We start from the raw sequence: 21,803 nt of genomic DNA, 5'->3' as shown, positions 1-21,803 counted from the left end.
TGGGATTGCAGGACGTATCAGTTGGACAAAGGTGGGCTTGTTACAGTCTTTGGAATAACAAGTTCTACAGGCTCTGTATGGAATTTAATTTGCAGAAGGCAACCTGTGACTAAAAGGCAGCTAACTGTCTAGGACAAAATAATGTTATGCACTGAACAGAACAACTTTCTTATTTATGCCAATATTTCATTTCAGCGTTTACTCCAACAGTCTCAAAAAATTGCCTCTGCAAAGCAGTTACTATCTGTGGCGTGAAGCAGTTCTCAACTGATTGCATCTTTCTTGGTGCAAGAAGAGAGAATCAGAATTTATGCCTCTTTTGATACAAGCCATTGCTAAAGTTAAATTACATTTCACGCCTCCTTAAACCTTGAATATAATTGGCTAAACTAGCTTTCCCACTCAAGCCATTTAATGGGGCTTATATTTCACACTTCAAACAAACACAGGTTTAACAATCTTGACAGAACAATGAGGCACCTTCATAATCCTTCTTTAAAAATTAGATCTTTAAAATATCTAGGCTTTTACAGCTTGTATTATATACATGGCAAGTATTTGAAATGTTATTTTTGCTAATGCTAAAAGCACTTAACTCTGGCAGGATCATATGCAATGCCCCATACATGTTGTTTTTTAATTCTTCCAAAAAGAAAGACATACAGGCTGAACCCTATGAGTCCATGCTGATCCACTGTCTACCTTCTGCAAGCCAAGGGAACTCACTGCAGCCCTTGGCAGACAAAATGATGAATAGATTTGTATCCTGTCTTTCCTTCAGAAGATGAAGGCAGCATCCAGAGCATTCACTCCTCCCAGTTTTCCCTCAATCTGCTAGGAAACAGTGAAAGTTAGCCAGGGAGCTTCCAAGGCTGAAGACGGACTGGAACTTCGATCTCCAAAATATCATCCAGGACTTTTAACTACCAGTCCATGCTGGCTATCAAAATATTGCATATCTATTCTAGTGCTTCTGGCTATCTGAAGTCAAGAATGAGCTTGTTTTCTGCAAAAATAATCCGAGGAAGTGCGTGAGACTACGTAAACTGCAGGTTGAGAAACATGAAGTGCAGCATCCGACATCTGGATTAAGCTAGCATACTACATATGCAAACAATCAGACCGTTATTCTGAACATGGGAAAATGCATGATGATTCATTCTGCCTCTCTTCACCACTACTATTATCTCAGGGCCTCTCCAGCACCTCTGTCTTTTGAGGAAAAGTCTACCACAGAGGTCTCCAATCTTTACGGGCTCAAGGACTGGAGGAAAGTAGAACAGCTTCAAAATTGGTGCACGTGTCTGTGCACACAGGGCCACACACACTGGCACGACACTATCAGCCCCATACATGCATGCATCATGTGTGGGTGGCCATGCGCATGCGCAAACAGCCATGCACCCCCCCACAGTGGCTAGCAGCCCATTTGCGCATGTGTGATTGGGCTGCACAAACCACCCAGACTAGCAGTGCATGTGTAAATCGGCTGCGGACACCCGCCTCATGCTAGCATCTCTGCTCGCACCCATGTGCATGCGCAAATGGGGCCGCGGGAGAATGTGTGCCCATGTCTGTGTGGACCAGCCAACCATTTCCACGGCCCACTGGCCAAGAGCCATAGGTTGGGGACCCCTGGTGTATGACATACTATCCAGCAAGCCTCTATCTCATTGCTGGGGAAAAAAGAAAAAATACTTACAAGTGCGCAAGCACTTATGCATACATCTGGCTCTGAAGGTTTTTCTTTCCTTTTTTCAATCACCTTCAGTAACTGGTTTCCATTTACTGCACAGCAGTGTTACTTCAAAGAATATGTGATGTTTTGGACATGCTTTATAGAAATGAATTATTGTTCTTTGTCCTATTATAATTCCTATTATGGCTTTATAAACTTGACTGGCAGAATCTCATTTGAATGCTGGCTTCTGGCAGCCTGTCATACATCGCGAGCATCGTGAAAGCTACCTATTAACATTTCTTTCCCACATCTTCTCTAAAGGCACCTGTCTTCTAAATTACACCCTGCAATGTCTCCTCTTATCTCCAATGCTAATCTGTAAGCAAATTCTAAACAGTTGTCAGCCAAGCTGGAAAATAGCACCACCAACTCATCTGAGTACATGTGCGTTCTTGGCTACCTAAACCAGAATATTCACTGTTCTTGGTAATAAAGCTGTGCAAGGAATTAATTGTTAAGGCAAGATTTGAAAGGCTAAGCCACTTACATATACTGTTAATGGACGGGAAAGACACCTAGACATATATCTGTCTTTCAGGAATAAACTATGCAAGAGGATTACCCATCCCACACCCAGCAGTGCTCTCCGTTGCATCTTTTTTCTCCTCAGTGCCACCTGCTTCTTCCCTGATTTCCTTCCCCCAAATTCTAACAGTCATCTTCCACTGTTGCTATTCCTCTTTGTCCTCTGTTGCTGTTTTCTCTTTTATGCTCTTTATTTGAGCCGTGGCGGCGCAGTAGTTGGAATGCAGTGTTGCAGTCTGACTCTGCCCACTGCCAGCAGTTCAATCCTGACTGGCTCAAGGTTGACTCAGCCTTCCTTCCTTCCGAGGTAGGTAAAATAAGGACCCAGATTGTTGGGAGCGATATGCTGAATTCGTAAACCGCTCAGAGAGGGTTGTAAAGCACTGTGAAAAGGTGTATAAGTCTAAGCGCTATTGCTATTTGAGCAGCGTAACACAGGATGATCACCAAGCACCCGTATCCATGACCTTGATTCGTATCTCTTTGAAATAAGTGGTGTCTTTAGAATAGGAGTACCACGTAGCAGATACAAATTAGGACATACTAATTTGAATGACACTATTAAACAGTCCCTGACACTTTCTGGAGCCCTTCTAGTTATTCTCTGTAAGGCTTACAGCAGATGAAGTTTCTTCCTCTGTAGTGAAAGAAAGTCCTGAACAATCCCGTTCCCTACACCTAACAGCATAGAAACAGCCTCTCTGTGTCACCTTTCCTCTTTGCTCTAGCAGTTGACTGAATTGTGTTGCCTTGGAGAAGCAGTTACCGCTCTCTTCCAGATTCATTTTTTTAAAACTGTGTCTTCTGTTCTTCCTAATACCTGAGTTTAATGTTTACAGAATTCTCTATCCTTTCTTTCTTGCTACCCACCTGTTAGCCACATGTCTCCAAACACAAATGCCAGATTTAAAATATCTCTACAATTTAATCTGTACCGAGAAAGAAATTCTGTTCTCCACAAAGTGTGACAGGCAAGGTCAATAAAACTTAAATACAAAGCTTTATACCCACTTAAAATGGCTACAGTTGATGCAGGCCTTGCTAGGAAGCCCTACAACGTCACCTTTCCAAAACCAACCATACTATTAAGGCTGCCTACAGCAAGCTTGGCCTAGTCCAGGGGTGGGGAAACCTTGGCTCTTTTATGACTTGTGGACTTCAACTCTTAGAATTCTTAAGCCAACATGGCTGGCTCAGGAATTCTGGGAGATGAAGTCCACAAGTCATAAAAGAGCCAAGGTTTCCCCACCCCTGGACTAGTTGAATAGGAGAGCTCAAAAGAACACTCACCCCAATTCTACACCATAGCCAACTTACAATGCAGAAGACAGCTGGGTAGGGACATTTGTGCAGCTTACTTCCTACCATCATTGCCTCATTCTGAAGAAGAAACTACTATCTACAGTATATGGGTGACAAAATATGTATAAGCGGAATATGGCAATAAGTCATGAAATCCCCCACAGAGAAACAGCTTCCAAAATGTCCAATGGGCATTTTTCCTATTTCCTGTCTACAGTACACTGGTTTATACCAGTACATGAAAGAATTTGTTCTATATATTAGCAAACCCAAATTTTGAAAGCCTGTAGATTTTAAAATAAAGACACAAATACTTTTATACAACACAATTCACTCCTGAAATGTCTACTTCAGTGCCTAATTAAAAGAAAGACAGTTTTAAAATGGGCCAACTATTTTGAGAGGTGCTTTTCCTGTAGCATTGCCATAAGCAAAACACTATTTCTCAAAGTGTCTGTCTGTCTTCTTCCAAAAATCCTGTGCAGCTGCTTTGGTGCCAATCCAAGGTCATGTGAGCATGCACATGCATACTGACAAGACACATCCTTGACTGTTGATAAAGGATGGCATTTTTGAGGAATATGATCAAATCAATGCTGCAACAAACGCTGCTTTGCTCATGGCAACAACAGAGAGAAGCACACACACACCCTTAAATAGTTAATACTTACATAAACCTATCTTCATGACACAAATCTCATGGAGAACATATACTCATCATCAAGGTGAGCATTTGATTAAACTTTAAAATTGCATGTTATTGAAACATTTCGAATAAAAGTCTTAAGGATTCCAACAACAGAATTATAGAGAGAATCTCTGAAAAGAGATATTTGGTTTTTTGGTTCCTCCTACATTTCTTGGTTCACTTTTTTAGTGGCAGAAATTCACTTCAGCTCGAAACAGTATTTAACATTAAACCATATCCATAAAGTCATATAAAGGGAGCAAAATCTCCAAATTAAACAGGCCTCAGATATGACCATTTTGAGTAAAAGTTAGTGTATAGGATAAAGGTAGATGGGGCCCAGGAAAATGAATAAATGTAAACTGCACGTTACAACCAACCATTGAAGAGATGTAAACTTGTATATTGAGCAGTGTGTTTCTTCTTAAAACAGGACTCTTCTGATTGGATGATATTTCCAGGCAGACTCACACAGCAAAGGATACTAAAACTTTGATTGGTTATTTCAAAGTTCCATAAGTTTATCCTCAAGTCATCTGCTGACATGTAGGTTTCATAGTCACTGTTTACAGAGATGGAATTGATGTGATAGGTATGTGCATTTGCAAAGACTCTTCTGGGAGTTGCCTCCACCATTAAATCCATGGGCCTTAGCACAGGTACCTAACAAAGACAAGAAACAAAAGGAGTTAATCAAATATAATTAATACTTTTATCAAAGACGTTTATCACATAGTATAAACTCTGTATGTCTGTTTAAATATTTTGCTACTGTTTCCACTATTTCATGCAAGAATCGTCCTTGAATTGTCCTTATGCTGCTATGTTTGTTTGAATAATCAGCACCGTAAATGCACCAGAACAATTCAGTGTTCACAATTTCTTCCTCTGTTTCTTAAATGTGACACTGGACCATTTAGTATCATTGGATAAAATATACGTACTCTACAGTTATTTTTGTATACTAATCAATGTATTTTTTCCTTATTTGGTGCATTTTACTTTTGTTTTTCACATCACACCTTACTGTTTGATTCTATTGTACTGAAGTGCTTTGTAATATTTTTATGTACAGCATTTGATAGAAAAATGAGGTTATTATTTATTTTTATATTATTTTGCTTTCTGAGTCCAAAGGAGGGTTATGAATTTGACAAGCAAACCAACTGAATTATCTAACTAGTATATCTGGCCCAATACTGGAAAGAAAGAAAGAAAGAAAGAAAGAAAGAAAGAAAGAAAGAAAGAAAGAAAGAAAGAAAGAAAGAAAGAAAGAAAGAAAGAAAGAAAGAAAGAAAGAAAGAAAGAAAGAAAGAAAGAAAGAAAGAAAGATAGATCCATGCTATAACCAAATTACCTTAGACCAAATACAAATAGTCCTAAATGAACAAGTTGATTTAGTGACTGTTTGAAGTTACAACATCACTTAAAAAAGTGACTTATGACCATTTCCCACACTTATGACTGTTGCAGCATCCTCATGGTCACGTCATCAAAATTCAGACACTTGGCAACTGACTCTTATTTATGACGGCTGCAGTGTCCTGAGATCATGTGAACTCAAAGCAAAGACAATGGGGAAGCCAGATTCACTTAACAACGTTACTAACTTAACAATTGCAGTGATTCACTTAACAAGGTTGTAAAATGGGGCAAAACTCACAACAAATGTCTCACTTAGCAACATAAATTTTGGACTCAATTGTGGCCACATGTTGAAGACAGATATTTGGCTTAATTTTATTCCTTTTTATGCTTATTCAATATAGACTAATAAGCTGCTGGACCAGTCAATGAGCACATACGGTTAACACCAGCAGCAATAAATTTGCAGCATAAATAATGCCTTCAACTACATAACACCGTAAGACAACTTAACAGAACAGCTAGTGGCGGCCAGTGCCAAGAAACCATTTCCTCACAGCAACTTCATTACTAAGCATTATTGTCCGTATGTTGTCCAGGGAGATTTCCCATGGCTGGAGTGATGGAGATGGGAGTATGACAACCCAGATCAAGTGACTCTAGGACACAGGAGCTGCCAGCTCCAACTCTGAGTCTAATGTAATGAGACTGCTTTCTAATTCAGCCTGACATATGCAATGATGCATCATTTGCGGTTGAAGGACCTGCTGCAGCTATCTAGGGACATAGGCTAGTATTCTGCCTGTCGTAGGCAAGCAGTCATTCAGACTGTCAGAAACAGGAATGGTTTTCAAAAGCTCCCAGGTTCAATGGTTAGACCAGAGTTTTCTGAAAACAAGAAACAAACGAAATTAAAAGCAGGTAAGAATAGGCTGGGACAAAGCACCCCATCAATGGATAGGGTAGCTAAATATGTTTGAGAAGATTGTCTGCATGGATGGCTGAACTAATTTCAAAGTTACTTTCCACTCGAGTATTGTTGAACAAATGGACCACAGGACAGGGTAGTAGATGGCTGTTTTCCTATGGATTAAAATGTTGCAAATAAAACAAACGAGAAGAAGAAAAACAGTCAAAGAAAAACAAGAAAGTCCAGTTGCCTTGTGAAAAAGCATCTTTGGGAAACAAAGGAATATTGCAGTGAGAGTAATCGTACTTCTATGGAACCTATGTGAATACTAACGGTGTGTATATGCATGCATATGCTGTTATGTACAGGCTCAGATCTTGGAAGTGTTCTAGTCCAATCCCATGCTCAGGCAGGAAACCCTATATCATTTCAAATAAATGGTTGTCCAATCTCTTCTTAAAAACTTCCAATGTTGGAGCAGTCATAACTCCTGGAGGCAAGTAGTTCCACTGATTAATTGTTCTAACTGTCAGGAAATTTCTCCTTAGTTCTAGTTTGCTTCTCTCCTTGACCCATTGGTTTTTGTCCTGACTGCAGGTGTTTTGGAGAATACCTTGACTGCCTCTTCTTTGTGGCAACCCCTGAGATATTGGAAGACTGCTATCATGTCACCCCTCACCCTTCTCTTCATTTAACTAAACATACCCAGTTCAAGCAACCATTCTTTACATGTTTTAGCCTCCAGTCCCCAGAACCTATGTAATATACATTTCTTTTCTTTAGACATATCCCAATTGTAGGAATGCCATTAATAAAAGACACTTAATAGTTAAAGTATCCAAACTGTGCAAATCTTCTGACTAATTATGACTGAAATATTATTTTAGATATTCAAAAACTACTGTATGACCGGAGACACCTCCCAATTCTGTACTCGTTGGTATGCATTTCTCACTGAAATGCACAAAGGCCAAAGAGTAATTAAATCTGTGAAGTGCCAGAGGGAGGCAAGGTTACATTGAAATACAACACTGAATAGGTTTCTCCATGCTATCTTTATCAAGTATTAAACAATTTTGAGTATTGGAGCATAAATATGAAAGCTAAATCTATTCAGTAATTTTCCTGCTAACCCTGAATTATAATCATAGGCATTTTCATCACAAGAAAACAGGCAGACTGTGGAAACCTCACACTTAGCATCTCCTATTAGGGCAGAAAATGAATATGAATGAAATGATGGCTTTAAAAATATAGAGCACATAGGAGGGTTCAGATATTGCTGAGCTGGAACATCCAGTATTCTTCAGTGTTGGTTATGCTGGCTGGAATGACAGGAGCCGTTCCACAGATTCTGGTGAGCCAAACGTTTCCTGTTTCTGCTGTAGGGAATCATACCTGGAACAGCTGCTTCCTATGTGCCAGTCAGGTGTCACTTGATGGCTTTACTGTTGTCTGACTACCTGTTTGCTATATAGGTGGTCCTTGACTTACAACTACAAGGGAGCCTATAATTTCTGTTGCTAAGTGAGACAGATATTAAATGACTTTTGCAACTTTTCTTGCCACACTTGTTAAGTGAACCACTGCAGTTGTTAAATTAGTAACATGACTGTTAAGTGAATCTGGCTTCCTCATTGACTTGGCTTGTCAGAAGGTTCCAAAAGGTGATCACATGACCCTGAGACACTGCATCTGCCATAAATATGAAACAGTTGCCAAGAGTCTGCATTCTGATCACATGACCATGGGGCTGCTGCAATGGTTATAAGCAGTGCTTTTTTTGTAAGAAAAAAGGTGCCGGAAATCACATCTTGTTAAATCTTTTATTTACCTTATGCGCATAGTCAGTCACTGTACACCCACCCACACATGTCAATTGTGTAACAAAATAAAATGGTTGTCGCCTGCAGTAAGCACTCAGTGCGCAGCCTCATGACCAGTCACAAGCCGAGCAGTGCCACAAGCCGAGAAGACGGACGAAGTATGCATGCATTGGACTTGACACCCAAGCAGCCCACATGCACCGTTTTAATGATTTTGCCGCCGACCTGCTACGCCTGACAGGGTGATTCAAATCCATGTGGATTAAACATCAATTTTTCAAAAGTTACTTTTAAAACTTGGAAAATCTGTCAAAAAAAGGTGCTGGAACTCCATTCCGGTGAGTTCTATGACAAAAAAAGCACTGGTTATAAGTGTGAAAAATCACTTTTTTAGTGCTGTTGTAACAATGAATGTTAAACAAACTACTGTAAACAGAGGGCTATTTTAATATGACAGAACATGCCTTATATGTATATCAAGGCACTTCCATATATATGGGACGGTGATCATCACCTGCCTTCGCTATACATGCAACCCTTGCAATTTACTGAAGATTCCCAGTTCCCAAAGTTAACAAAGTATTAATCCTTCCTGAGTGCCAACATTAATTTTTGGCTCAGAGGTTAATGTAATTCCAAAAGCAAAGGGAACAGCTTTCCTTTTAGCCTTTACCTTAGGCAATCTCAAATTAAACCAGGAAAAAAGATAAATCTGATCGTTGCTGTTTTCTTACAATTATTCGGAGGGTTTTTTTTTAATCAGCTTTAGCGACTCACTTTATATCTCTTTGGGTCCATCTATTTATTTCTCCAGCTGGAACAAAAACTTAGTCAAGCATATTGCGTCCTTGGGTTTTATAAATAAATAAAGGTTTGCTTTCAGCATATGCCTTTTTTATTCATTTATGGATCCTTCTACGAATAGACTGTGGAGGAGGATCAAGAAAGGTGAACTTCAAAGCAGAATGGAGTAAGAATCTACAGGCAGAGAAAGCCAAAAGGTAAAATGTAGGTGGGAACAGCTGGCCTAATAGACTGAAACCTTCCTTTAGGTCTTTTTCAGGCTGCAGCCGCCCGTTGTTGAGTGTGCAAAGGGGAGTAGAAGCAGTAGGCTGCTTGCTTGCTTTAATGAATGTGTCTAAGTGGCTCTTGATAGACTCATAAGCAGAAGCCCTGTTGAGCTTTTCCATTACCATTTCCCTACAGGGCATGTAACTAGCATGTTGATATGCTGCAGCTCCAGGGCATATGAAGCTACGCAAGACATTAACCAATAACAATAATACATGGGGTGATGCAAGATGTAGGGCAGGATGCTATAAAGTAGCAAACAGGAAAAAGCCATTTGCCACATTATAGCCCCCTACCATACATCTTGTATCACCCCATGTATTGCTGTATATCCTCTTCATCTTGCATCACTCCACAGCCTAACAGAGAAAGCTGAGATGTTGGAAGAAGTTGGAATCCTAATACATCTCTTGCATAAATTTGCCCTTTCAGACCTCACTCCCAATGAGGTAGACCAGGGGTCTTCAAACTTGGCCCTTTTATGACTGGTGGACTTCAACTCCCAGAATTCCTCAGCCAGCATGCCTAACTGAGGAATTCTGGGAGTTGAAGTCCACAAGTCATAAAAGGGCCAAGTTTGAAGAACCCTGGGGTAGACTATGTGTGGGTGGGCAAGCTCAACTGTATCCTTTTTCAGTGGAAAAAAAGGGGACTTCCAGTCTTAGCAATAGTTCTTGTAAGTGGATATACCAAATATGATGATCCTTTGCAAATCAGGTACAAGTGATCATCCTCTGCATATATGCTGCAATCGGGGAAAAAGGGTCATTCACATGAAGCAAAATGGCATGAGGAATGTAATGGAATTTGGAGTAATGGATGGGTATGGATTCTAATAAACAATTTTCTTGAATTTACTACCACAGCATTAATAGGGTTAGTGTGTGTATGTATCTTTCCATTAACTCTAGGAAAGGTTTATATCTGTTTAATAGAAAGCTATAGACGAGAAGAGGACGGGGGGGGGAAAGGACATATATGGAATGCATGTATGCAGTGTTCCTGTATGATACTTGGTGGGATGCCTGATATGCTGTGTTGAGACATCAGAATCAGGAAGACCACTGCCACCTTTTTTTTCTTTGCCCAGTGAGTCACTCATAACTCAGTTCTTGCCACAAAGAAGAGAGAGTCAAGTTATTCTCCAAAGCACCAGAGGGCAGGATAAGAAGACATGGATAGAAACTAATCAAGGAGAGAAGCTACTTAGAACTAAGGAGAAACTTCCTGACAGAGCAATTAACCAGTGGAACAACCTGCCTCCAGAAGTTGTGAATGCTCCAACACTGGAGATTTTTAAGAAGAAATTGGACAAGCATTTGTCTGAAATGGTATAGGGTTTCCTGCCTGAGTAGGGGGTTGGACTAGAAGGCCTCCAAGGTCCCTTCCAACTCTTTTCTTCTCTTCTAATTCTATCCCATCCCATCCCATCCCATCCCATCCTATCCCATCCTATTCTAATTTACCAGTACAAAATAGTGCATTTTCCCATTCTCTACCTCATCCTGCTTCTATAAACCATGACTAAATGGACAGACTGCTTTTGCTTCTGAAATTAGGCCATAGTTCACAATTTATTCCAGACCCTTCCTCAGATGCCTTAAAATATTGTGGCTCCAGTATGAGACTGAATGCCCCCAGTTGAACCTCATAAACATCTGACTTGAAAAAGACAGAGGAATATCCGAGCACCAAATCTGAGACCGATGGGTCAGACTGAAAAGAAGCAGAATTTTTTTTTGTATGACAATCTAAAAGCTGAACTGAAATATAACCACTATTGGGCCTTTGAACTGAATATATTTTCTTCTTTTTTTTAACAACAGTATTATGTAGTTACCAGAGGCTTTCTCTCCACTGTGTCGACAGCTTCCGTAGATTTATGGGCTTCTTAGCAATTCACTACTAAAATATGTGATCCTTTCAAGTGATCTCACTGATATATTTCTCTTTTCCAGAAAGAGCTAGCGGACAAAAAGTCATCTCTCAGATTGATAGTTTCCTCTTGTATCGCTAATCAGAATTATGCAAACCAAAATTGTGTTATCAAATGCAAAGTCACAGCAATCAGATTCCTCTTGATAACTCTGTTGGGCATATTGTTTTTACACTATGCCTAGATGCAGATACTGACAAAGTAATTGCTGTGGAAAACCAGAGGAATAGGAGAAAAATTCCAGGTCAAATCTGGCCTTTAAGGCTCAATGCTGATTTTACCAATATTAAATGGTTGAATAATGAGGAGAAAAGATTCCATTTATTATGACCAAGGCAAGAGAATACAAAAAAGGCAAAGAAGCAATAAAAACCTCTTTTTCACCCTGCTTATTTTTCAGAAATAAGGATTTCTCAGTCAGTTTTGACTTTAATTTTGTGAAAGGAAAATTGATAGGGAATGCTATCAGTGAAAATTGTACACCTGGGAAGACTGATTCCATGTGCCTTTTTTCCTCTTCAGATGCTTGTCAATGTTATTCTCAAGTCCGCATAACTCATGAAAACATAGCATAGCACATATAAAAGAAGCATAAATCACAGAGCAAAACTAATCAGCCTGCACATATCCATGCAAGTGAAAGTCGGGATGCTACTGTAGTTCCCAAAAGGTCAGCTTCCCATACTTTTAAAACTTCTCAATGAAAAAATGGTTGGTTTCACACATCACATAAATATTGATTTATAAATACAACTTGGAACCATAAACCAATACCCACAGATTTGATTCATGTGTAATGCTAAACCCAAACAATTATTTATGAACCACAGCAGCTGGGTTCACCCAGCACAGTGAGGCAAAGTAAAACACTATTATGGATGTGCACTCAAAAATATTCTCCACGAAATAGCTATTTCTTCCTATGCATTATAAACATCATTTATAAAAAGTGCAGAAAATGAAGGAAGTTCCAGACTTACTATTCTTCCAAGTCTGAAAATCAGCAACTGTGATTACTCTGTTAAAAGTTCCCATTCAGCTTTTAGTTCTAACCAATTCCCTAAATTACCTTTTCCTTTAGAACTTTAAAAGATTTCTTTACTTTTTAAAGAGATCACTGACTATCACTGTTCTCCTACTTGTGATGGGCCACCTGGCTCAGTGTTAACACTATGTAGCTGAGTTATCCATACAGCCATCTTCTCCTTGTAATTATTACTTCTCAATGTTTCATCCTCCAGGAATATCTTTACACCCTGTGTTATCAATTCTTATTGTTTTAATAGAGCTCAGAGGGACTCTGACAATGAATCTTATGTTATTGTCAAGCCCCGTGGGCTCGACATCATGAGGGGAGCAGGGGAAACGCCGCACAAACTGCCCGCCCGAACCTTCCTGCTGGAGCCACCCGGGAACAGCACATCCAGCAGTCAAACGGCCGCCAGCAACCACGGGCAGCTGTTCCGGGGCTTTCTGGCATGTCTGCGTCGACGGAGCTGCTGAAGGGACCCATAGGCAGTCAGACCGGCAGCCACAGCTCGTCCTGGGATTACCCAGCCGCCTGCTCCTTGGTGGGGGCGTCGGGCGGCTCAGAGGGGGCGTCAGGCGGCTCAGAACGAAGACCAGATAGCGGGGTGTTGTGGGGAGCTGTTAGGGGGGCTGTAACACTGACACGCTGGACGGTGGAGGGGAGCACGGAGGAGGGGTGGGGGAGCACGAAAGGGGGGTTAAGGGCATACACTCACCTGGAGTCTGTGTGGGAGCTCAGGCACAAAGGGCGGGGTGACGTGCGGAGAGCTGGGAAGGGGGCGGGTTTTGAGCAGACTCAGCCAGATGCTGGTTTGCATGGGGAGGGGTGGGGCTAATCACCCCCAATGTATAAAAGACACGTTGGGATGGCTAGCTCCCAACGCTGACTTTGTATCTGCTAGGCTTTTCTGAAGTAAAGAAAACCTCGTCGTCACCCGTACCACGTTGTCGTCGTTCTTTCAGCGTGGACGGCTGTGACAGTTATACTCACTCTGTAAATTTTTCTCCGAAGTTGTTTTCCAAATTCCAGACTCATTTACAGCAAAAAGAATTACAGCAATAATAATGAGCCAAATTAGTTTAATTAGTTTAAGATTTTACAACTTAAATTCTTAAGTTCTGATTAATTAGTATAAGTTCTATACAGCTTTCTCTACCGTCTAATTTATAAAGATGGTGATTATGCTAAATCAGGGGTCTTCAAACTTGGCCCTTTTATGACTTGTGGACTTGAACTCCCAGAATTCCTCAGCCAGCATGCCTGGCTGAGGAATTCTGGGAGTTGAAGTCCACAAATCATAAAAGGGCCAAGTTTGAAGACCCCCTGTGCTAAATAATGTAAACACATTATTTGCCAAATAATGTAAACACATTATTTACCAAACATCTTGTATTTTGAACTGCAATTTAGTGTTACCAATAGAGGCTGCAAAATCAAATGTAACACAGTGCTTAAATAACTTCTAATGTTTGTTTTCTTTTGTTCAAGGCCATTTAGTAAACCCTGGGAATTACAGGCCAGTTCTTCTTTGAAAAGACACTAGAGACTTCATAACTTAATTCCTGAAATATTCCCAGGTTGTTATTTGATGTTTGATAATGACTTTTAATAGCATTTCTTCCCAAGGGCATTCCTAAAAAAATCTTATGAGATATCTTTGCGTTAAAAAAAGTTTAATACTATTAGGAACATAATGACCTTCTTTTACATTAAACATTAACAGGGCAGTTTAGTAATAAAATAAAATAAAATAAATAAAATCACTCCAACCAAAAACTAGCATGAGTTGGTCATTCATGTTCCAGAAAAGCCAAATAATCCTGCCTTGGATACACTGAATTTCTTGATGAGTTCAGTTCAGCATGCAAATGGTATCCGCTAAATGTTTTTGGAACTCTTTTAAATGCTTACTCACAAATGGAGAAAACTTTAAAAAAAACTACTTTTGTTACAATGCTTTGGTGAAGATCTGATAACTCAAAATTAATTTGTTCTGCTATTTGTGTTTTATGGCATTTTATTCCTTTTATAAAAGCCATGCGTTTTAAATTGCCCTATCTATCATAAATGTTAATGTTACTGAAAACACTGGGAGGAAAAAGAATAGCTGTACTTTCATGCTGCAGAATAAACCCGCATCTGAGGCAAAAAACAAAGCACTGATTCCTGCAGCATAATTTTTTTTTTTTTTCCCGGCTCCAAAGATGGCGGACGTGCTGGGGAGAGCTCCGTAACCCCCGGTTGTAAGGCGTCCCCCCAGGAGCCCCCCAGGGATGTCAATAGACCCCTGGGGTGGGGTGAGAATTTGGGCAGCTGAGATGGGCAATGTGCCGTCCGCGGCCACCCCGAATCAGCTGTAGGGCTGCCGGACGTCTCCGCCCCACCGCCTGGGCCGTTGGCGGCCGTTTTTTAAATGGGGCCATCATCCTCGCTCAGCCTCAGCCGCCTGATCTTCTCTGGGCGGCGGCGTCGTCTCCAAAGGATCAAAGGGGACGCCGCAGATCATCTGTGAGGCGGAGGCGGCGGAAGATCAGCTGTAAGGCGGAGGCGGTGAAAGTGAAAGTGAGCACAGCAACAGTCGGTGTGAGCGCTCAAAGCCCAAAGCCGGTCATCTTCCCCAGGGGGCTGGAAACAGCATCTGGGCGGCGGCGGCGTCTCCGAAGGATCAAGGGAGACGCCGCAGATCAGCTGTGAGGCGGAGGCGGCGTAGCGAAAGCGAAAGCGGTGAGAGCACCCAAGCCCAAAGCCGGCCATCTACCCAGGGGGCTGAAACAGCGGAGGCGGTTGGCGGTGACATCTTCGGCACACCCCCTGAGCCGCTGCGGCTGCACAGCCATTCGCCACCCAGGGGCCTTGACAGCAGCGGTAGCGCTGACGGCGTGGCATCTCCGGCCCACCCCCTGTACCGCTGCTGCCGCTACAACCATCCTGAGCGGGGTCGGAGTTGCTGTTCTGCCTCGGCTGCCTAATCTACTCCCGGATAGCGGCGGCGTCTCCGAGTGATCAAGGAGACGCCGCAGGCCAGCTTTACGTCGGTAGCGGCAGCGAATGAGTGCCAACGACTCCTCTATGCCCTATACGGCGGAAGCGGCGGCAACGGAGGCGAGGACGGCGATGACACCCTCTCCGGGCCCCGGTCGACCGTTTTTGCCCAGGGCCCTCTGACAGCGGCGGTAGCGGCGGAGGCGAGGCATCTACGGCTCACACCCTGAGCCACCTCTTCGAAGCACCTTGATCGGAGACGACAACAGCAGCGGCATGACACCAGGGACTCCCATACCTCTGGGAGGCCACGCTCTGGACGGTCCCCAACCAATAGGGGCCTATGGAGCTGTGGCCAGGAACAACGCCCAGAGGATCAGGGAGAGAACTGTTTGGGCGGCTGAACCACCAGAGCTGACGCCGATTAATGGATCCCTCCATCTTGCCTTCTACCCACTCTCAACCACCCTTGCCCACTCTCTCCCCACAGGACATAACGGGCCTGGGTGCAAGCCACGGTGGCAGAGTGGCTTGGCCTTACACCTGCAACCCCATAGAGGTGAGAGCTCTATGGGGTATGCTTCACCCAGAGTACGTTCTGGACCACCCCCGGAAGCAGAGTCACAACCCATTGTGAGAGGATGAGGAATGGCCTGCTTCTGGGGGTTCGCCCGGCCAAGTGGCAGTGGCAGGGCGACGAACCAGGAACGCACCTACCCGACTCGACCCTCCTACAAATTCACCATCCAGGGGACTGCCTTCCCGGAACCCCTTGTGACTATGCTCGTTCAATACTCCAGCACAGTACTACACGCCCTCAGGGGTTCCCCACTCTCCTGGGTGCGACCCGCCTGCATCACATCCAATCTCGATGACGGGCCCAACCACTGGGCCTCTGAGAGATGGCCGGGCAGGGTCAGGGGCCTCCAGCATAAGCCCAACAAGAGGCCCCTGATTAAGTTCTTAGCTAAGTTTTTTGTGGGGTTAGGGAGGGGGGAGGGAGAAGACTATGGTTGCGCGGGAAAGGCACGCCTTCCAGCCACCATAACGCATGCCAGGCCCACGACCGTTCGCGACGGCGTACAACGAGGACCAGTCGCCGATAACACCCAGTGGCGTACTGACAAACATCCCATCCCTAGGATGGTGGGGAATGGCAGAAGGTGCACAGACAGAGGGCCATATCGTCACCGGGAGTGTCATCTCCGCTCTGTAAAAGCGGTGAGACGCTCCGACCCTCTGTTCTCCCCCGGAGGACCCGGGAGCAAAGGTGCGCCCCCTCCCATGCTAAGGCTGGTCTACCTGAATGCAAGGTCCGTAGCTAACAAAGCTCACCTCATTCGTGACCTAGTGGAGAGCGAGCATGCGGACCTGGCTTGCATCACGGAAACCTGGCTGGGCCCAGAGGGTGGTGTTCCTCTGGTTGACCTCTGCCCGCCAGGTTTCCAGGTGCTGCACCAGCCTCGGGCTCATGGGAGGGGTGGGGGAGTGGCAGTTATCATCAGGGAATCCCTTAGCCCGCGAGAGACCACCGTCCCTCAGATGGTCGGGTGTGAGTCTCTCCTACTGAGATACGGCCCAGGGGCGCAGTTGGGCCTGCTGCTGGCGTACCTACCACCTAATCGTGCAGCGGCGGCCCTGCCCGAGCTACTCGATGCCCTCTCAGGGTTGGTGGTTGAATTCCCAAGACTCATGGTCTTGGGCGACTTTAATCTACCGTCCCTGGGAGGATCGTCCGAACTGGCTCGGGAGTTCATGGCTTCCATGGCGGCCATGGACCTGTCGCAAATAATTTCTGGACCGACTCATGAGAGAGGCCACACCCCAGACTTGGTGTTCTTGTCTGGACGGTGGCGTGATGATATCGGTGGGGGTACCACAACTGTTACGCCCCTGTCATGGACCGATCACCACCTCCTGCGGCTAGACTTCCCCCTTGCCACCCCCCACCGTGGGTGCACAGTGCCAGTCAGATGGTACCGCCCTAGGTGCCTAATGGACCCTGATAAGTTCCAGGCAGCGCTTAGGGACACGCATGCACTCCCTGCTCACAGCTCGGCGGATGCCTTAGTGGAAGCCTGGGAAAAGGCAGCCACGGAGGCTCTGGACCGAGTTGTACCCTTGCGGCCTCTGACCCAGCGCAGATCCCAGCGAGCCCCATGGTTCACCGAGGAGCTCCGGGAGATGAAGCGTCGGAGACGGGGCCTAGAGAGCCGTTGGAGATCCAGCCGATCCGATTGCGACTAAGAATCCTCACCAGGTCTTATCTCGCTGCGATAAGGGTGGCAAAATCCAACTATTTTTCCACCCTCATCGCGTCCGCAGATAATCGCCCGGCTGCCTTGTTCAGGGTGACTCGCTCCCTATTAAACCAAGAGGTGAGGGAGGAACCCTTGCAGGGTCGAGCCGAGGAATTCGGTCAATATCTGCTGGATAAAATTGCTCGGATTCGAACTGGCCTGGACTCCAACTGGGCTGAGATGGAAGAACAAGACATGGACAGTCTTGTCGACGTCATCTGGGAAGAATTTGATCCTGTAACTCCTAAGGAAGTGGACAGGATTATGAGAAGGTTGAGCTCCTCCACATGCTTACTGGACCCGTGCCCTTCCTGGCTGGCCTATGCAGCTCGAGAGGGGACACGTGGCTGGTTCCTAGCGGTCATCTCTGCTTCTCTGAGTGAGGGTCACTTCCCCACTGCCTTGAAGGAGGCGGTGGTGAGACCTCTCCTCAAGAAGCCCACCTTGGACCCATCCTCTTTGAATAACTTTCGTCCAGTCTCCAATCTTCGCTTCCTCGCGAAGGTTGTTGAGAGCGTGGTGGCGCACCAACTTCCTCAGATCCTGGATGAAGCGGTTTATCTAGACCCGTACCAATCGGGTTTCAGGCCGGGCTACAGCACGGAGACGGCATTGGTCGCTCTGATGAATGATCTCTGGAGAGCCCGGGACAGGGGCCATTCCTCTGTCCTAGTCTTATTAGACCTCTCGGCGGCTTTCGATACCATCGACCATGGTATCTTGCTGCGACGCCTCAGGGGACTGGGAGTGGGAGGCACGGTTCTGCGTTGGTTCTCCTCCTTTCTCCAGGGTCGCTCGCAGTCGGTGCTGACAGGGGGACAGAGGTCGACCCCGAGGCCTCTCGCTTGCGGAGTCCCTCAGGGGTCGGTCCTCTCGCCTCTCCTGTTCAACATCTACATGAAACCGCTGGGTGAGATCATTCGCAGTTTTGGAGTAGGGTACCATCAGTATGCTGATGACACCCAGCTTTTCATCTCAACTCCAAACAATATCAGTGATGCCCTAGACGTGATGTCCCGCTGCCTGAAAGCGGTCCGGGAATGGATGGGGAGGAACAGGCTTCAACTGAACCCGGACAAGACTGAATGGCTGTACGTTCCGGCAAACCAGGATATTCAGAATGTCCCATCGCTTAACATCGGGGACATGTTACTACCCCCTGTTGATAGGGCCCGCAACCTGGGTGTCCTCCTAGACTCGCAGCTCTCCCTAGAAGACCACATAGGAGCTGTGACCAAGGGGGCCTTCTCCCGGGTACGACTAGTTCGCCAACTACGGCCTTATCTGGACCTGGATTCCTTACGTACAGTCACCCATGCCCTTGTGACCTCTCGCCTAGACTATTGCAACGCTCTCTACATGGGGCTGCCCTTGAGATCCACTCGGAAACTTCAGCTGGTGCAAAGTGCAGTGGCACGGACACTCTTGGGAGCCTCCCGATACTCCCATATCACACCTCTCCTCCGTGCGCTGCACTGGCTTCCGGTTGCCTTCCGTGTGAAGTTCAAGGTGCTAACAATGACATACAAAGCCCTACATGGCATGGGTCCGGACTACCTACGGGAGCACCTTCTGCCGATGTCAGCACCCCACCGTCCTGTGCGCTCCCACAGAGAGGGCCTCCTCAGGGTGCCACCGCTCAAGGAATGTCGGCTGGTGGCCCCCAGGGGGAGGGCATTCTCAGTGGGTGCGCCAGCCCTCTGGAACAGCTTACCAACCGAAATCCGGATGGCCCCCGACCTCCGTACCTTCCGACGCGACTTAAAAACTTTCCTGTTCCAGCAGTCCGGCCTGGCATGATAGCGTTAATTGGGGTCCCAGTTTGTTTTCAATATTGTTTTTATTACTTTTTATTGTTCATCTGTAGACCTTCCTTCCTCTGTACACCGCCCCGAGTCCCTCGGGAGAAGGGCGGTTTATAAAAACTAATAAATAAATAAATAAATAAATAAATAAATAAATAAAAGTTTTGGCATTCTCTGCATGAGAAACAGCTTTCTTCATGCTTGGAGTTTTTTTCTTTTTATACATTTATACCTCTGGGTATAAATGCAGATGCCAGAATAATCTGAAAGATGCTGGCAATTTCTAGGACAACCAGAGAAAAGAAATCAGCTAAAACCAGAATTAATCTAAAACTTATTTCATAAAAATCATATCTGAATTAACTGTTATAGCCTTAAGTCTTTTACGCAGCTATGCCATAGACCAGGGGTAGGCAACCTTGGCTCTTTTATGACTCGTGGACTTCAACTCCCAGAATTCCTCAGCCAGCCATGCTGAGGGGAAAGGGAGAGGTTTCCAAGCTGAGTCATGCTGGATCAGGAATTCTGGGAGTTGAAGTCCACGAGTCATAAAAGAGCCAAGGTTGCCTACCCCTGCCATAGATAGAAGATGGGCAACCATTTGGGGTTAAGGCTTAAATATAACATGTGGGGAAGGAGTTAAGGTTCATAAGGAGGAATAATGTCATCACACTGGTGCGCAGGGCTGAGTTTAGGACGTGGGTTATAAAGAGATAGTTTTAATTATATAATGCCTATTTTACATCAGGTTACATAATATGGTTATTACACTATCATTGTCAGATCCCCAAATCTCTTTGTCTCCCTTTCATATATATTCTCCTGTGCTTTGCTTTGGGACCTGCCTTGCTCCGGGGCCTGCCATTCTCCTGTGGGGAGGGGGGATATTTGCTTTCGCTTTGGATAATTCGGTTTTTGCTTTTCTTCTCCCAGCTCTATACACTTGAGAAAGGAATGTGTCTCCCTTATCAGGGAAACGGTAGCAGAGAAACGAAACTGGAGAAGACCTTGAGATGCACGCCAACTGTGCCAGTTACCCACACATCATGCCACCTGCGAATTGGCTGGATTTCAAGTGGACATTATGACTTTGGTGGGAGGAGGAATATTGCTGGTTTAACTATATTGTTTAAGTGGGATTTTCTCCAGATCTCGCCTTGACTTCCCTACTGTCACTAACCCCTAATAAAAGTTTCCTTTTGAGACAATGCCTGTTTCAAGAGTTCTGCTTTCTTGAGTGGTTAGCTGAGGTGGGTCCTTACAATCGTACACTATTCTATCCCTATCTCAACGGGGTGGAAACTAACCTGTCGGTTTTCCATAGTCTTTGTCAAGAAGTTGCACGGATCAAATTAAAGCAAGGTTGGACAACCTTGGCAACTTTAAGACTTGTGGACTTGAACACCCAGAATTCCATAGTGGAATTCCATATTGCCAAGTTTGGACACCCCTGCAATAAAGTATTTGTGGACAGCAGGCTGTTCTGGGGTCACAGGTTGTACACTCCTGGCATAGATCAAAAATTGCTGCTTGATCACCACAGCACCATAGAAAACTTTAATATGTATGCTTATCTGAGAGTTAAGACCATCGAACCTGCTGGATTTGGTTCTGTAAAGGCACATTTTAACAGTACAGTGCACACCCCAATTCATACAAATAAGGTGATTTTGTTCTCTGCCTTCAAGTATGGTGGTTTGTTTTCTAATAAGCTATAACTGAATTCACATATTAGTTAGACTTGGAAGCCATAGCCACCAGTTGCACACATTGCATTAAGGCACAATCTAACAGACTATACGATGGCTTAGCACAACCCAGGAATCAGCCAAACACGATAAGCAGCTTTTGATGTTACTATTTTCTTCTGCAAAGTGAGAGGGGAATAGCAAATTCTTAAATGACAGATTGCTCAGCATGGTATTTGAGCCCCTCCTCATTTCTTTTCAAATAGCTGCATGTGCAGATAAGCAAATCTGTCATCTTTCTTCTTCTTCACTAAAAGAAAAACAAAATGAAACTTTATAAATGGCTCCCATTCTCTTCTGGCCAGAGGGGAAAGTATCTCACTGCAGCATGTATCTGCCACACAGATCTCCCTGGCACTAAACTGCATTGCTAATAACTAATTTAAAATTTCTCACCAGATGCCGTTACTGCTGCCACTATTGTTGCTATTAATAATATTTTATCTAGCTTTTCCTTTATAATCCATCTTAAAATGATCAAACAAACCTAATATCTATACATCAATAAAACCAGAAATGGATTACACGACACTGCATAGTTTTAAAATATTGTGTATTGTGAAAAAGAAAGGTC

The 21,803-nt window shown here is 44.4% G+C and overlaps 1 protein-coding gene across 3 annotated transcripts in view; it reads right to left on the bottom strand.

Annotated features, from left to right (window-relative positions):
* PPP2R2B (protein phosphatase 2 regulatory subunit Bbeta) overlaps nt 1–21,803 on the bottom strand; it is a gene marked incomplete at its 3' end in the record, with an annotated part of 274,612 nt that overhangs the window by 42,573 nt on the left and 210,236 nt on the right. For all 3 annotated transcript variants that reach the window (XM_081321463.1, XM_081321461.1, XM_081321462.1), the window contains exon 5: nt 4,742–4,919. In XM_081321463.1, coding sequence (XP_081177589.1) covers nt 4,742–4,919 — 178 coding nt within the window. The remainder of the gene's footprint in view (nt 1–4,741; nt 4,920–21,803) is intronic.

This window comes from Vipera berus (assembly GCF_964194415.1).
Source record: "Vipera berus genome assembly, chromosome: 2".
NCBI classification, from domain to species: domain Eukaryota; kingdom Metazoa; phylum Chordata; class Lepidosauria; order Squamata; family Viperidae; genus Vipera; species Vipera berus.
The sequence above is the reverse complement of the archived record's forward strand: the minus strand, read 5'-3'. Positions and strand labels throughout refer to the sequence as shown.